Source organism: Mus musculus, chromosome X, assembly GCF_000001635.26.
Source record: "Mus musculus strain C57BL/6J chromosome X, GRCm38.p6 C57BL/6J".
Lineage (NCBI taxonomy): Eukaryota > Metazoa > Chordata > Mammalia > Rodentia > Muridae > Mus > Mus musculus.
In genome coordinates this window covers 111,667,283-111,685,819 of record NC_000086.7, presented here as the reverse complement: position 1 = coordinate 111,685,819, position 18,537 = coordinate 111,667,283, and the positions used below count along the sequence as shown (strand labels likewise).

Below are 18,537 nucleotides of genomic sequence, written 5' to 3'. Positions count from 1 at the left end.
GTGTACTGAAAAGTTTTCCTCCCTAGGATTTTTGTAGAATGATATAAAAATCAGAAACAGGAGATATAAGAAATAAGGAGTAAAAAAATTGGATAGTCTAGGTCTTCCTATCAAAACAAAACTACCTTTAAAGCAAATCTGATTCAAGGGGGGTGGGTGGGTATGGGGGACTTTTGGTATAGCATTGGAAATGTAAATGAGCTAAATACCTAATAAAAAATGGAAAAAAAAGAAATAGTAAAAGAATGTTTAAAGAAAGAAATAATACATTAATCTTAAAACAAATTTTATCCACCAATAAACATTTCTTCTGGGAGTAGAGAAGGTAAGAAGAGAAATTGGATGGAGTTATAGTGATTAAAAAAATTGAGAAAGAATGGTTAAGAACATACTATCAGTATACTACCAGGAAGAAAGGCTTTCCTTGCATAGTTTGTTTAGAGACAACAATACATAAAGAACCATAATTTAGTGATGAAAGATATATAAATCACAGTGCTTGATTAGTTCATCAGGGGTAACTATGGACCTCAAGATATTAGTGATATCCCTATATTCTATATGTGGATGGACTGTAGATTTGTTATATGAAATCAGAGTTAAAGATACAGGGAAATTACTCCTGAAGCCTTATTTATGGTTTTGCCTTGTGCTGGAGTATCTGTTTGAAACTGATCTTTCTCTTTTTTGTAATAATATGAATTTTGTCATCCAAATATATAAAATGCTGTTATAGTTTATAGACAGTCTAATTGTATCATTAACACATAATAAATGCAAGTATCTTAAAAGCTGATAAATTATTATCAATGAAACATTCTGAGATCCCGGGTACTTACTTGCTGAAACATTTTCCCCCTTTGATACAAACATTTTCTAAGTTCATTAGAATTTAAATATTAGAGCTGGACATGGTGGCTCATGTTGGTAATCCCAGTACTCAGGAGGTTAATGCTTGAGTATTACCATGGATTTGGAGCTAGACTGTGATAATATATATTGAGTTCTAGGCCAGTCTGGGCTGCAGAGTGAGACTTTGTCTTCCCCCAAACAAAAAGACTCAAATATTATAAGTGTAGCTATACATGTGTATGTGGGTATCTCTGTATCAATTATGTATGTTTTCATATATTTTTGTGGGTCATGTATACATGAAATTATGTTGCAATGTGTTTCTATGCCATGATGAATCTAAATTTAACTTTGTGAATCTGGTAAACATGAATAATTATACATTTAAGATTTTTTTAGATGAGGTCAGTAGACGCTTTGAGGAACTCATGCAGTAGGATTGTTTATAATATCTCCTGTCTCATAAATGACAGAACCAATTATATTTCTAAAAAAAGGCAAGAGATGTGTATAGGTCATGTCAGTAAATTGTAGTTCAATAAACAGATAATGAATATATTTTCATGCTATTAGAATATGTCAGATACCCATTAGTAGACTTTGTACATATTTTTTTTACAACATCTGTAATTCTTGTAAGTTAATAGTAAAATAAGCTAAGTAAAACAGTTTCGGTTGAGGAGAATTTTACATGTAAATGATACCCAAAAGATACAAATTTGAGAATAGATTTACAATAATAAGTATTCACACATGTTCAGATTTAACATTGAAATGCCAATTAATTACTATATATTTATTCAAGTTTTCCTAAATGAAATTTAGCCTGTTTTATTATGATATCCTTTTATGTTCGATATTTTTGTACTAAACATTTTTGCATTCTTTGATATTTTAAAAATTAAACTCTTACAAATAGGAAGAATAGGATCATTCTTTCTTTTGTTACTATGGTATAATACTATATTTCCTTTGTTTGAAGTTTTATGCAAATGGTATAGGAATGGAGTAATATTTGTTAAATTATTCCTAATCATGATGACATATGCATTTAACTCCATGACATGGGAGGCAAATGCAAATGGATCTCTTAGTTAGCTGGTCTGGTTTATGGAGCTACTTCCAGGACAGTTGGGGCTATACAGAGAAATCAATAAACAAACAAACAAATAAATAAAAATTTAAAGTTTGAGAAATGGCATTTACATAGAACATTATAACTTAGCAGTTATTTTAGTGGAGAAGACTCATCATGAGACATTTTTTATATCCCCACTATCCATTTGAGGATGTTCAGGACCAAGAGTTCAGTTATCTGTTCCAAGACTGTGAAACTAGAGTTAAGCCCATTGAATGCAAAGATGTCTTAACTCCTAAACTCTACCCTAAAAGGCCACCTGAATTTTCTGCTCTCAGCCATGATGAATTAACAGCAACAAGATACAGACTTTCATCTTAAATGTGTAAAAACAAACATAACAATATAAGAATTAATGGACTTCAGGCCTATGACAAAAGGCAGGCCAGGACAATGATTTCTGATAGAACAACAACTAACAAAATGAGTTCTTAGATCATTCCAACTCATTGCCTAGGGAACATTTAAATGATAGGCCAAAGAAAAGCAACCCAAGCATCCTAGTATCTTTGAGATAAGGAGACATAGTTTATAGAGTTAAGGATAACAGTTTAGGTACCTTTGAAGGACAAAGGAATATAGACATGAGTCCTGCACAGGGGAGGTTATCACACATAGATCTCAAGATATCTATAGAAAGATTGTTCAAATCTTTAAGTTGAATACTGATCAGCTCAAGTGAACAAGCTACCGAGGACAGAGAGGAGAAAAACATCACTAGAAATCAACAGGCCAAACTGTCTTCAAAGTTCACATAAGAGGCTCTTGACTCTAGCTGCATATGTATCAAAAGATGGCCTAGTCGGCCATCACTGGAAAGAGAGGCCCATTGGACACACAAACTTTATATGCCCCAGTACAGGGGAACACCAGGGCCAAAAAGTGGGAATGGGTGGGTAGGGAAGTGGGGGGGAGGGTGTGGGGGACTTTTGGGATAGCATTGGAAATGTAATTGAGGAAAATACATAATAAAAAAATATTAAAAAAAAAAAGAGGCAGGTATGGCAGCACCAATGATCCCTGCACTTGGGAAGTAAAGGTAGGAAGAGCAGGAACTTAAGACCATTCTTTGCTACATAACACATTCAAGGACAATTTGGACTACATGTGACATGGTCTATTAAATATAATTACATAAATAAGTGTTCACTCGCACAGGATCAATAATAATTAATGTTCCTCCTAACCAAATTGGAAAGCCCCCATTGCATGATACTTTTAGGAGGGTCCTCAAAAGACTTTGTCTCGGTAATGTAGCAAATTAATTCTAGAATAAAAGCAATTTTAGATTTGCCAACCTCAGTTCTTCAAACTACGTTCAAATAACTTAAATATTTTTCCTAGCAAAGCCTGAACATACCTAAAGACTACAGATATATCCATTAGCCAACAATAATGTGCACTGTATATAGAATTAACTGAAGATTCAGTACATTAGAATACACAGAAACAGGAAGATGTATCCTTCACATTTCAAAGAGGAAATAATTAAGGCACCTTCAGGAAGAAAGATAGGTCTAGAAGACTAATTAAACCACTGTTGTTATCACATGAGATATGTTTATGAAGATTAAGAAGCAGTAGGATGAGACAAATGGAAGCTATTTTTAATGGTTTGTTTTGAAATTCTAGAAATGGAAGACTACATGACATGAAGGTTGGGTGTGATGTCAGCATTTTGAATTATCCAATTGCTAAAATACAGAGGGACAGAAAATACTAAAAGCAGAAAAGGGGGTGCGGGCTATACTTTATATACAGGGAAGTAAGAGTGAGGTACCTCATTGAAAAAAAAGATGGAAACAGTGAAGCCACACCTTTTAAGCACTTAAACTAAGAATAATCTTAGTTCTGGGGATGCAGCTTACTTAATAGAGTAATGTGTGCAATTTTCAGTACTGCATAAACCATATGTGGTGTAGCATATTTTTAATTCCTGTTTTCAGGAGATATAGGCAAGAGGATATGAAGTTCAACGTCAGCCTCCAATACCAAGCAAATTTGAGATCCTGCTGATCTTACGTGAAACTGTCTTTAAAAAGCCAGACAACAAAGCCACTAAGATGACTTAGCTGGTTGGTCTTGTGCACAGGCCTGACCACCTGTTTTTGGATCCCACAAGGTGGCAGGAGAGAACCAACTCTAGAGAGCTTTCCTCTACTCTCCAGGCACATGGAGAGTGGGGCAGAGAGGTAAAGAGGAAGGGAATGAATGAAGGAGAGAGTGAGAATGAGAGAGAGAGAGCAGGAGGGAGGGAGGGAGACAGAGAGAGAGAGAGAGAGAGAGAGAGAGAGAGAGAGAACTTTAAAAAACTCGTAAACGCTAAAGACAAGAAAATAAATAAATAAATACAAGTGTAATGAAATCTAGTTCTTGGTGACAAAAAGAGTCTGGCTACAGACTGAGTCCAAGGTTATCCTGGAATACATGAGAGTCTGTTTTGCGAAAAAAAAAAAAAACCCAAATTCTTTATCAAAAATGTCAAAGCAAAATAAATGTAGTTCACTTATGAAAGAGAGAAATATTTCAAAAACATTCCAGCAGCAGGTGTACTCTATCAAGATTATTAAAGTTCTTTTTAGAGAAGAAGAAAATGAAGGCAAATTGAAATATGGAGTTTATAATAGTAAAAATAATACTAGAAATAGTACATATGTGGGTGAAAAAAATGAAAGATCTTTTCTATTTAAAAAATCATATTAAAAAACCACTCCTTAATTTTTAATGAAAATTTATTGAAAGCTTTAAAATGTAATAAGACAGCATTATTTAGCAACGAAATAAAGGCTAGTGAGAGAAGAAATTAAAGGATATCATTGGAAGATACTTTTGTGTGAAATAGTATCATATAACTTAATAAGGCAATAAGTTCCACATGTATACCACTGTGTCCAAAAAGTTAACTCAAAGGAGCAAAGTGTGATGACCAATAAGTTAGAATCACAAAAACATTTAATGAATACAAAAACTTAAGATGAAGAATAAATAATAAATACAAAAATATTAATAAAGACAAAGAATGGGTTGGACAAATAGACAAATAGGGAACAATTAAGCATATTAAACACTTAAACTCAACCATATTGATGTTTATGTCAATTAAAAACTGTCAAAATAGGCCATCTAAAAGGCATAAACTGCCTACAAGTAACTTTAAACACAAAGACACAGACATATATAAGTGAATGCAAAAATATACCGTGAGAAGAAAGCTATATTATATCAATATATCATATGCGAATTAAAAAAGGAGCCAGGCAGTGGTGGCGCACACCTTTAATCCCAGTTCTTGGGAGGCAGAGGCAGGTGGATTTCTGAGTTTGAAGCCAGCTTGGTTAACAGAGGGACTTCCAGGACAGCCAGGGCTACACAGAGAAACCCCGTTTCAAAACACTTCCCCCACCCAACAAAAAATAATTAAAAAGGAAAAAATATTACTAGGGATGAAGAAGACGGCCATTCTTTTAAATAAAGGGATCAATTAATTAAAATATAAAATGCTTAAACAATTCGTATCAAATAATAGCACTCTAAAATTTGGAACAAAAACATAAAAAAGAAACAATGACACTTGTATTCTAAGAGAGGAATACCTTTTCTTAGTATTTGCTACAAATATAGAGTCAAAAATCAACTACTTTTTAAAGACTTAAGTGGCACTCTCAGCTTAACTTAGTTGATTAGTATAAAAACAATAACAAAATACATGTAATATTAAGGTGCTCATAGAAATCTCATCAACATGGATCATATTTAAGGATATCAAACTGTCAAAAATCAATAAAACAAAACAAACAAAAAAACTTCTAGAAAGGATATTCTCTGGTCATAATACAGTGAATCTGAAAATCAGTAAATGAAATATTTGAGAGATCTCTAAATTTTGGGAAAGAAAACATTACACCAACTACCTGGGAAAAAAAGTAACATTTAAAGGCAGAAATATATGAAACAGAAAAGAAAGTATTTAAGAAGTCAACATGCTATCTTTGAGAAAAGGCTATACTATATATAAATGTATATAGGCTTGTAGCCAGAAACCTGATGAATTAAACATAAATGAAAAACTATTAAAATGATTCCAAATAAATTGGAAAAATCCTTGGAATGGTTGCCCACACCTACAGCCTGAGTACCTGAGGGGTAGATTCAAGAAGAACTGGAGTTCAGTGTCACCCTCTCTTTTTTTTTTCCATTTTTTATTAGGTATTTAGCTCATTTACATTTCCAATGCTATACCAAAAGTCCCCCATACCCACCCACCCCCACTCCCCTGCCCACCCACTCCCCCTTTTTGGCCCTGGCGTTCCCCTGTACTGGGGCATATAAAGTTTGCAAGTCCAATGGGCCTCTCTTTCCAGTGATGGCCGACTAGGCCATCTTTTGATATATATGCAGCTAGAGTCAAGAGCTTCGGGGTACTGGTTAGTTCATAATGTTGTTCTACCTATAGGGTTGCAGATCCCTTTAGCTCCTTGGGTACTTTCTCTAGCTCCTCCATTGGGAGCCCTGTGATCCATCCATTAGCTGACTGTGAGCATCCACTTCTGTGTTTGCTAGGCCCCGGCATAGTCTCACAAGAGACAGCTACATCTGGGTCCTTTCAATAAAATCTTGCTAGTGTATGCAATGGTGTCAGCGTTTGGATGCTGATTATGGGGTGGATCCCTGGATATGGCAGTCTCTACATGGTCCATCCTTTCATCTCAGCTCCAAACTTTGTCTCTGTAACTCCTTCCATGGGTGTTTTGTTCCCAATTCTAAGGAGGGGCATAGTGTCCACACTTCAGTCTTCATTCTTCTTGAGTTTCATGTGTTTAGCAAATTGTATCTTATATCTTGGGTATCCTAGGTTTGGGGCTAATATCCACTTATCAGTGAGTACATATTGTGTGAGTTTCTTTGTGAATGTGTTACCTCACTCAGGATGATGCCCTCCAGGTCCATCCATTTGGCTAGGAATTTCATAAATTCAACCCTCTCTTATATGTGGTTTTGAAGCCAGCATGAGAGGAAAAACATACATACATTAACCAACTGTTAAATTACATGATTCCATGTTTTTAAATAAATAAATCAACAAGTGGCAAAGGAGGTATCAAAGAACAAAATGTCAGAGTTAATGATTAATTAAGTAATATATATTAGTCTAATTATCTCAGTATATTTAATACCAGTGTTCTAATAATTCTAAAGACATTGATTGCTTACCACGTGGTGGCGGCACATGCCTTAAACTTGGGAGAAAGAGGCCCACTTATCTGTGAGTTGGAGGCCAGTCTGGTCTATAGAGTGAGTTCCATGACAACCAGGCCTACACATAGAGAAAGCCTGTCTCAACAAACAAACAAATAAACAAACCCAAAACTCCCCAAATTAAAACAAACAAATTAAAAAGACTTAAATTATCTGCTTTATAAAAAGGATCCACTTTATATTATAGTAACAGATTAGAAGTAAAACGACAGAAAATGTTATATTGAGACACAGACATACTATTAAAAAAAAAAAACCCTGAATTATATAGATTAACATCAAGCTTAGTTGAATGCAAACCAAGGAAAAACACAAGGAATATAGATTGCCTATAGAAAATGACTTATTGAATAAAAGTTCAGTATGCCAAAATATATAACAATTCTCAAATGTCCATGTGCTGAAAAACAGATTTTTAAAATACATAAAGCCAAACCTGATATAAATAAAAAAAGAAAAAAATATCATCTATACTTGAAGACTTCATTCTTTCAATAACGGATTTAAAAGATAGTCAGAAAAATCAGTAAGTATATAGAAAGCTCAAACAATACATGAGCCAATGTAATCAACTGACATTTTCAGAAACATTCATGCAACAGTAGAATACATAGTCCTTTAACTGTACATGGAACATTTAGCAAGAGGGAGTACATAAAAATTAAAACTCTAAAAAGAATTTTGGAAATGAACAAAACAAAGCAGACTTGGAAAGAAATCAGCATTTAGAGAAATGACTGACTATATATGGTTAAGTTTGGCCCTTTTTATGTAACTCAAAGTATATTCTCCATTTTCACAAGTAGAAATCAATAGCAAGAAATATAATACTTAAACATTTTAACTAGACTATAAATAAAGGGACTTTGAAAGTACTGTAACCTGAAGGGTAACTTTAAATTATTACCACAATTTGCAGACCATGAATGAAGTACTTATTAGAAATTGAAATGTATAATGGTAATTGCTTATATTTGTGAAAATGTATCTCAAAACAATGGTATAAGATCTTCCCTAAGAATCTGTTTTAAGTGTAAATTGAATCCAAACAAACCAGAGTGAAGGGAAGAGCAAACAGTAAATAGTTAGAGCAGAAATTAAACATAAATGTAAATGAAGACAGAAAAACTTTGACAAAAATCAATGAAGTGAAAAACTAGTTATTTCAGATCAATATAAGTGATAAACTTATTGCCAAGCTCAAAAGAAAGAGGAAAGAAACACATTACCAATACTAAGAAGGAAAAGGATAAATCACTGCAGACTCTATAGTCATTAGACAAGTTGAAAGGAAATGGAATAAATTCACGCTTTGGAATTCAGCAATTTAGATTAAATGAACCAATTCCCTGAAAAACACAGAGGGCCAAAACTCACTCAAACTTCGATCATTTAGATAATATAGGAAAATGATTTGCAGTTTAACACTTCACAGGGATGGCAACCATGGTTTTATTTTTAACATGTGTGTGTGTGTGTGTGTGTGTGTGTGTGTGTGTGTGTGTGTGTCTGTGTGTATGTGTGTGTACCTATGTGGAAGCTGAGGGATATTTTTCAGTGTGGATGCTGGGGATCTAAGTCATCATTAGGCTTGTTGTCGAGGACCTTTATCCGCAGAGTTATCTTGCTGACCCTCTATAGTTGTATTTGGAAATTTTAAACAAATATTTAAAATGAAATATAGCAGTTATATGTAATGTCTTTTAGAATATATATAGAAAATCTATTTTGTTACTCATTAGCATAGTAGCAATGCTAAATATAACACAAGAGAACCAGAAATATCCCCCAAAATATAAGACTCAAAAGTGGTGATAGAAATATTTATAAGTCAACTCAATGATATATAAAATCAAATGTATGTACCACAACTGGGGTTTATGCTAGGAATGGAGTTAGTTTTACCATTTCAAAATCAAATAACATAATTTACCATGTAAAAATATTAGAGAGCAAAAAATACTGTCATCTCAATAGATATGCAAAAACATGGAAAAATTAATCACCTACTGATGCTGTTGATGGTGTTCCATTTAGCGAAAATACAAGACATTCTTATTAACCTAATAAGGGTAATATTGATAAATTTACAAATAATATTGTACTTAATGGTAAAAGACTTAATCTTTGCTTCTGAAATTAAGCACAAGGGTGAAATATTATACTTATTAAGTAAAAAAACAAAAACAAAACCATGCTGTAGTTCCCAGCCAGTGTAATAAGTAAAGATAGAGAACTAAAAGACATACATATTGGAAAAGAAGAAGTAAGCCTATGTGTGTGGTTGGTGCAAGTTAGAAAGGTACCAAGAAGTAAGCCTATCTGTGTGGATGGTATAAGTTAGAAAGGTACCAAGCACAAAATAAAAGTCTTCTGCAAGTAATATGTGAACTGTGTCACGTCTTCAACTGCAAACTCAACACAGCAAACAACGGTGTACCAATAAAATAGCAAAGAACAACTGGAAATTTTAAAAATGAATGAAATTTACTATAACACCGTACTGGCAAATAAAAAAAAATATGCTTGTATAGTTTTGACATTACAAGTGTTTGATCTGTATGTTGAAAAACCAGAAATCAACATGTAACTAAATACATTAATGAATTAAGAAACATGATAATGCTAAGATAATGAATTTCATTGACCTGATCTATAGATTCAGTATAATCACAGATACAATCACAGCAGGATTCCAAACTTAATGCCCAAAATTGTATGAAAAGTTATTGGGTATAGAATAGTCTAACTCAAGCAAAACTAATATAAAAAGCAGAGTCAATAAAAGGGGAAATAAATGTCATCAAAGTTAAAATCACTAATCTGTGGAATATATTTTGAAATGTTAACTAAAATATCTTTACATTATTTCCCCCTTCCCTGTCCTGACAACCTCTCCCACATTCCCTCCCTTTATCTCCTCTCAGGCCCCAGCCCCTCACTCACTCTCAAAGTTGTACTGTAAAAATTTTAATTTGAACATATATTTTTTTGATAAAATATATTCTGATTATGCTTTCCCATCCCACAACTCCTCCAAGATCCCCTACACCATCCCACCTATCCTGTTTATATAAGTATCTTGTTCAAATATTTCCCAAGTACTTCAGGTATTTTTAAAATCAAAAGCAGTTTTCAGTGTTCATTATATATACTGAATTATATATGCTTTATCAGAAGTAGTACCTTAAGTGCTGCCTTTCTATTTGATATCACTTTTTGAATTAGTACTTTAAAACTTTAAAATATTAAACAAGATACATAGATGGCAAAAGAGTGTATACGCTTGTTCAACATCATGAATGATGGGAAAAATACAAAGTAATGGAACCATAGTTATTCATAAATCACACATTTTCAACCACTTTTTCAATAGTCTTGGCTGTAACAAATGCATATGAGGAAATGAAGTAATGCAACCTTTCATTGAATATTGCATTTGAAAGCATATAACTTAGACACTTAAGCATATGACTCAGCAATACCATTCCTAGGTATTTATGCAAAAGAAGTGAACACTTACTTATATGCATAAAATTGCACATACATTTTCTTAGCCACTTTGTTTATAATTGCCAAGAACATGGAAGAACCCAGATATTCATCAGGAAAGGAATATTTTAAGGAAGGTATATTCACATAATGAAATAAACCTCTGAAAGAAAAGAGCAAACTATTGAAAACACAAATTAGTCTGACATACAGTATGCCGAATGAAAAGAGCAAAGCTCAGAAGACCGTGCAGTCCGATGTCATATATTTCGAATTCTTAGTGGGTGACACAAACTGGGGTTGCTGAAGGCATTGATTACAAAGAGGTAGTGTAAAAAAAGTGTAAAAAAATATTTGGGAGGGCTTGAAATATTTTATATTTTGACTGCCACCATAGATTTATGACCATATACATTTGCCTTACTATAACAATACTTTCTAAAGAATGAGTTTTGCTGTATGAAATTTAAAACTGAATAACAGTAATGGGTAAAGAGGACAATGCTAATACAGACATATTTGTTGAAGATGTATGTGGCTTTTATTAGTCCTGACTCCATTTTGTAAACAAAACACCAATGGCTGACCTAAAACTCAAAATTTGAATACTAAAAATGTTTTATATCTGAATTAGAGATAGATTTGTCTGGTCATCTCATTTATAAAAGTTTCAAAGAGTGAATAGTTTTTAATGAATTTTCAGATAAGTTAAGCAGCGAAAACATTATTTAAACATTGGACTTTAAAGTGTGAGTTAAATATGGCATCAAATATGTAAAAGCAGTATGATATCAGGATTTATTTGGAATATTTCCACCTGAATACACAGTCTTGGGTATTAGGAATATCTAAGGAGGCAGTCATTTTTAGAAGATGTATGCCTAAAGCAACAAATTTTAAATATTTAGTCATTGCTTTGGTGGTTTGGATATTATATACTGAGCATAATTTATCTTTTCTCATTAGCTTGGGGTCCTTATTAAAACACTGAATCTTGAAGCTAAAAAGAACATGAGAAATTTGATTCTTGAAATTAATAATTTAAGGACTTATTTATATTAACAATACAAATTATGTTGTTGAGAATTTGAGAAAAGTGAACTCAAATTTCTGTGTTGTAGGAACTGAGATTAATTAGTAGGCAAGTCAAATTGTGCAGCCCAGCATTTTACAGGCCAGGAAGAGTATGCTCAAGGAAATTAGGTGACTTGCTGAATAGTAAGCAGATCAGCTTAAGTAGCATACAGGCTGTCTTATTCCAATGATCTGGTGTGTGTTGGGTGGATGAGGCGATGCATAGAATATGAAACTAGAGAATCTTGAGGCAAGGCTAAATGGTCTGTGATTTCAATAATTAGTTACTCAATTCAGAACTTCTTTCCATGCAAATCCAATGACTGATTCCATGGAACCAATGGCATGCCATTTTGTTTTTTACATAGATTATTTTAAAAGAGATATTTCTGATTATTGCTTTGTAAGTAATTACCAATTTTGGCTGTGTGTTCATTTAATATAGACAAACATAGCTATGATGGGTAAAAATAATGGCATCTTATTCAGATGAGTTATTTAGTAGCTTAAAAGGAAAACAGCTCCTTTCAGCAAAGTATCTTTTTGCTGTTAGTGCCGAATTTAAGGGTAAGACTTTAAAAGTCCTTATCATTTCTACAGATGTGTTTGGTGTTCAGTCACTTGCATTTGTATATTAGTTATCAGTGGAGAAGTCCAGCTGTTCTTTATAATGTAAGTGTAGTGATTGTAGCCAGCCAATAGGAAGATAGTTTATCCTATATTTCTAGGGAGGTATGCTCACACTTGGGTATCAACTGCATCCTGCAGTGTAGGATTTTACTGTTGATGCAGCTGTATAGGAAAGGATCAGAGTGATTTTCCTAATTATGCATTCATAATTTGACTTTGCCACCCTCAGAATCCATTCCAGGATACCTTGCTTCTAAATTGGATGTGGTATTTCAGGTATTTGACTTCCATCTATCTTCTGCATCTTCTTCTGATTGTGGTTGAACCATTTAGGGTAAACTCTGAGAGTTGGAACCCATAATAGTACAAATTGATTTGATGGATACTGTCCCTACCTACTGTTGCAATCATCCTTGAGTGCTTGGTCAAGTTGACATTCACATTACTGAGCATCCTCGGTACTCTCCTTCAGAAAGTTAATGGAGGTCTTTATTTCTGGATGTTCCTGAAAGAAACTCTACATTCATTTCTCCTGTGGCCTCTCCTACAGTTAATTTCCTTTAATCATATCTCTTAGCAGTTAGAGAAGGGTTTGTGTGAGCAATGAGCAAAGTTTAAAAAATAAAAAAAATCAAACCCAATAACATACTGTAGAATATGGTTAGACTTTATGATTCATTAATTTTTATTGGGTGGATTTAATATTATAAGTATTGAGAGCAGGGGGAAATAAGTTGTATTTCCATATTAAACCTTGACTGTTTCAATATACTGTATACTAGGGAAAATGTTTAATTTGACTGATGGTATTTTTGTTGTGGCAGTTTTCTAATTTTGAGGAATGACTTCCTCAAGAAATTCTATGTGCCAAATTTTTAACAGAAATCCGAAATTCCCTTAATCAAATTACAAATGCTCTTTTTTAAAAATGCACTACTATAATTCATCCTTTAAAGATAGTTTTTGACCTGACATTTTCTTAGGCAATACACAAAATTCTTAGCCCTTTTTAGTAAACATCTTGTCCATTATCAGGGAAAGTAAATTTACATTGTCTACTGTTGATGGTGTCAATTTAATTTAAAAAGACAGCGTTTCCACGTGGCTTTAGTAAGTTATACTCAGTTTGAATTTCCATTTAGCTACTATAGTTATTAAAATAATTATTTTGGATAGCATTACATACAGCAACAGCACTTTCATGGTTATTAATCCCTTCTTTTTGTTTCTGATCCTTAATGAAATGTTTTGTTGAGCCGAGGGTGTTTGTGAACCCTTGTAATTGTAGCATTTGGTAGAGGCAGGAAAATAAGGATTGGAGGCCAGCCTGTACTAGAGCAAAATCAAAACAAACAAAAATTTAAAAAGACAGGTTTTTAAATATATGATAAAAAATTCTTTTTAACTCAGAATGAGGGGGGGGGAAGAGTCCCCTTTGTTTCTGAGCACAGCTTCTGACTGTTAAGACATATGCCAGATGCTTTTCTTGACATAGAACAGTGAGTGTCCCTGTTGATAATTGACTGCGTATGGCTAACACCATCTCTGGCTTTACTAGCCATAAATATTTATTTCCGTGAAAACCGTTTTTCCCCATGTACTGACACTAACCAGATAAGAGCTTGACTCTTTTCTCTTTTTTGTTTTCTATGTTACTTTACTGTCTTTGAAATTTGTGCTTTTCCAAGCAAATTAAATATTTGTATATATTTTTCAAGGGGAAGCTGTCTCCCTTTATCACACAAATTACTGCCCATTACTGAGGATTAATTAATTTACATAAATTGTGCACTTAGAAACACTGAAATTGTATCAAAAAACAAGTGTTCAAAATCTACACCTACCACATTTTTATTCCAATTTTCAGAGTATCTTCTTTTATTTTTAGATGAATCTACGTTCTGTATTTACTGTAGAGCAACAAAGGATTTTACAGCGTTATTATGAAAATGGAATGACAAATCAAAGTAAAAATTGCTTTCAGCTCATATTACAGTGTGCACAGGAGACTAAGCTGGACTTCAGTGTAGTCAGGGTAAGTATTGAGGTCTTGCACTTGAATTTATAGCTTTTTATTACAAATGATATTTGCTTACTATAAGAAAAAACTATTCAGGGTATGAAGTCCTAACTTTATACACAGCTTCATTTCCCTGATGTAAAAATACTATTTTGATAAAAAGAAAAACCCACCTAGTATCTATTTATTTTTATAAATACCTTGAAAACACTAAAACCCTTGCAGTATGAACATATCTCTTACATAGATCTTTGAACTAATAAATATCAATAACATGATTAGTGAAACAGAGATTTTTCTGAAGCAATTACAATTACCTATCTTTTTTGTTGTTATATTTAGAACTTTTCCTCACACATTTAAGATTTGAGAGTTTCTCTTTTCAGGAAAGTACAATTGGTTTTACGGATATATTTTCTTTCTAAGTAAAATGTATATATTTAATGGTTAGCAAGTATGATACAGGGAATCCCAAAGGAAGAAATTATTGCAACCATTCTTATTCTGTGTAAATAAAATCAAAGCTACTCCACATTCCTGAACAGCAATGAGATAATAGAGAGGAGGCAAGTGATAAATCTAGCAGAACTAGTGACTGATTTTATTGGATGCATCGGTCTTTTCATGTTTATTTAAACATTCTGCAAATCCTTTTGGTGTGGAACCCTACTGATTCAAAGATTAACAACTTTCCTGTCCATGACATTCACTAGACTAATTTTGAGAAAAGAGGGATATATGTTTTTTCAAGTTTATTTTGCTGTACAATTGTACCTTCAAAGACACTCGAGACGATCTTTAGATAGAGAGGTTTCAAAATTATTTCTTAAGAACTTAAGAATTTATTCACTTTCAAATATGAGATAATGCCATGAATTATAGGGTAAGTATTGTCTAAGATCAACTATCAGATTCACATTTCTATAAAAACTACAACTATCTCCTTTTGGTAGCTCTAACTGCACCATTTAAATTAAAAATAATAAAATATTTCAAGTTGAGGAGATTGTACTGTATACAAATAAACTCTTTTCCAACTGCTAATTCCTTGGACTTCCCCCCCTTTGTCTCATCATTACTTTGAAGTAAATCATCTTCCCAGGCAGCTGAAATGTGGACCATCTTTTATATTTCAAATTTATTATTAAATTCTTCCCCTTATAACTACTACTATTATATTTGAATATGGAAATATATTTCTACTTCTCATGGAGTGAAAATCTAAAGCAATGATAGTAATAGGTTTCAATTCTTAGAATGTAGTATTGTGACTATAATATTGTATAGATATAAGGACTTGTGTAAAGCAATCAATTTTCTTCATTCCAGGAAATTATCAGTCGTACACAAACTCAGTATTTCAACTCTACATCCCAACATAATATTCATTCTTTTTCCACTCAGACAAAGGCTCAGCATAGCAGGTTGTACGTTTTTAAATCTACAATCTCCCCCGTATTTTGCTATTTATGCATCCCACTTGAGAGAGATCTTTATCATTTTTATTATGTTACTGGTTTTTTTCTGAAGAATTTTAAGTATTATATTATTTACTCTGTATATAAAGTGAGCTTAAAAGGCTGACTAAAACCTCCAAGTAAAAAGAATCACTATGAAGTAAATGGACAAGAGAACATTGAGATATAGAAAAAGGTGAAGTGGTTTAGAACAGGGAAGTATGAAAAGGCTGTAATGAGACCCATTCTTTTGTGTGCTAACCCCTCAAAACTGAAGAAAAAATGTTCTGACATTAAGTAGTGGTAATGGTTATAAAATGCTGATGATATTAAATATCTCTGTACTGAAAAAAAGAAATTTAGAGGTAGTAAATGTAAAAGACTGAACTGCAAGAGAATTTTATGACCTCCAAATATTGGCAATTCAAACATTTTCCTTTCTTTTTTCCTATGAAGACTCGGCTTGCTAGATCATCATCTTTGATTCTCATTATCCTAGTTTGTCTGACATGTTTTTCATTTTCCTTTTGATGAATGAGGCATTTACAAGGAGTGGACATTTATATCTGATAAGCATTGCTAAGTTTTAGATCTTATATCTGAGCAGATTTGGGTAAGGTTTAATTTTTGTAGCCCTCAATGAATTTTCTTTATTTACAACATTTTAGGAAGAAGTGTTTCTTAAGTGCATATTTTTGTTGTTTTCTTTGATAGGAAACTTGGAAAATAATTGTACTCTTAGTTTTTTTTCATTGTTTAGTGATTTCTTATTAAGAGTTTATTAGCATATGTCAATTATACTTAATGAATTTCATTATGTTGTTTTTATGTTCCCCCTTCTGGATCAAGAGTGTTGTAATTTTTTAAAACACTTTATGGCTTATTCAATGCACTGTTGAGCTGGGTGTGGTGGTGCACAAAAAGAACTGCAGCATAGCGGAGGCAGAGGTAGGAGAGTCCCTACAAATTCAAGACCACCCTGTCCACATAGTCCAACCCTGTGTCAAAAAGGAAGCTGCACAAAAAAGTATTAACTTTGAAGATTTAAGAAAACAGATATTGGGCTGGAGAGATGGCTCAGCCGTTAAAAGGGTAGGCTCACAACCAAAAATATAAGAAAACAGATATTGCCATACAAAAGCATTAAAATAAATCCCAATGTTTTACAAAATATGAAATCTGCAGAAAATACCCTCCACAAAAATAAATAAATCTTTAAGGTTGTTTGAATATTCTAAGTGTTTATAAACCAGACAACTGTAAAGTTGATTATATTAGTAAGATGATTGATTAAAATGTTAATATACAGTAATACAGTCACAGTTCTTTCTTCTTTGTCCTCCCTCCATGTCCTCCCATATATGCCTCCCCATTCTCCTTCAAATTCATGGCTTCTTTTTGCACTTGTTATTGCATGCATACAATTATGTATATGCATATATATTCCTGACTATAACCTGTTCAGTCTGTATAGTTTTACTTGTATGTATGTTTCTAGAACTCTGGCCCTGGACAATCAATGTCCAGTTCTTCCCTAGGGAAGACTACCTCTGCTGCTTCCAGGTTTAATCAGTTGCCTATAATTCTTTATATACCATTGAGACCTAGTATTTTTTTTTTAAGTAGGCACTCTAAAATCAGGTTCGCTTGGAGGCACACCTGTAATCCTAGCACTTGGGAGAAAAGGGCAGGGAGGACTTGGGAAATCAAGGCCACCTGTGGGTACATAACATGTTGAGGCCATCCTGGCTGGCATGTGAGCCTGTCTCAAAAAACATAAGCATTAAGTGTACAATGAGAATTCTTCAGAACTGAAATACGAACGTTACTGCTAATATTAGGTGAATTGTTTTTCTTCTAAGATTATAATGCTCCCACAAAATTTACCCCAAGTATTTTATTTCAATCATCTGTGAAACATTTTTACTGTCTGTACTGATAGTTTTAATTTTAAATCACCAGCTCGAAGTAGCAAGGCATAGTTATATACACCTGTGACATTAACATATGGAAGATGGAAACAGTTTATTTAGAAATTTGTGCTCATCCTGTGCCTTATAATAAACTCATGAACAGTCTGGTTATATGATACTCTGACTTAAAAGAAATATAAATCATACATCTAAGCTAATAAACAATAATAGTACTCTAGTATGTAATTTAAAAGTATCTCAGATGCATAAGTGCAATTAATATATTGATTCTTTTAATAATTGGGCTAGAAATATAGTTCAGCTGATAGACTACTTGCCTAGCATGTAATGAGCCCTGGGTTCTCTCTTCATCACCACATAAGTTGGGTGATGTGGTAAACCCCTGTAAAAAGATAAAGCCGGGGGGATCATAATTTCAATACTGTCCTTGGCTAACTAGGCTAGCATGTGCTAGACACCTTTTATAAAGGAAATTTACAAGTTTGTGAACCAACAGATAAACAAAGGCCAATTTCCAAGATTTAAAAAAGTAATTGCCTTGAGCATGTAGCCAACGTGACAAGTGTGACATTCTTCTCTGCTCATGTTATTTTATTTAGTAACCATATAACCAAGCACATATACATAACCCAGATTTTTTTCTATTTTAATAGTGATGTATTAAAAATAAGTCTAAATTTTAAT

At 33.1% G+C, this 18,537-nt stretch overlaps 1 protein-coding gene across 2 annotated transcripts in view; it reads left to right on the top strand.

The window, feature by feature from the left end:
• Hdx (highly divergent homeobox) overlaps positions 1–18,537 on the top strand; it is a 121,876-nt gene that overhangs the window by 11,260 nt on the left and 92,079 nt on the right. The window contains exon 2 of one of the 2 annotated variants that reach the window (NM_001080549.2): positions 14,331–14,477. The exons of the other annotated variant lie outside the window; for it this stretch is intronic. Coding sequence (NP_001074018.1) covers positions 14,331–14,477 — 147 coding nt within the window. The remainder of the gene's footprint in view (positions 1–14,330; positions 14,478–18,537) is intronic. 2 annotated transcript variants of the gene reach the window in all.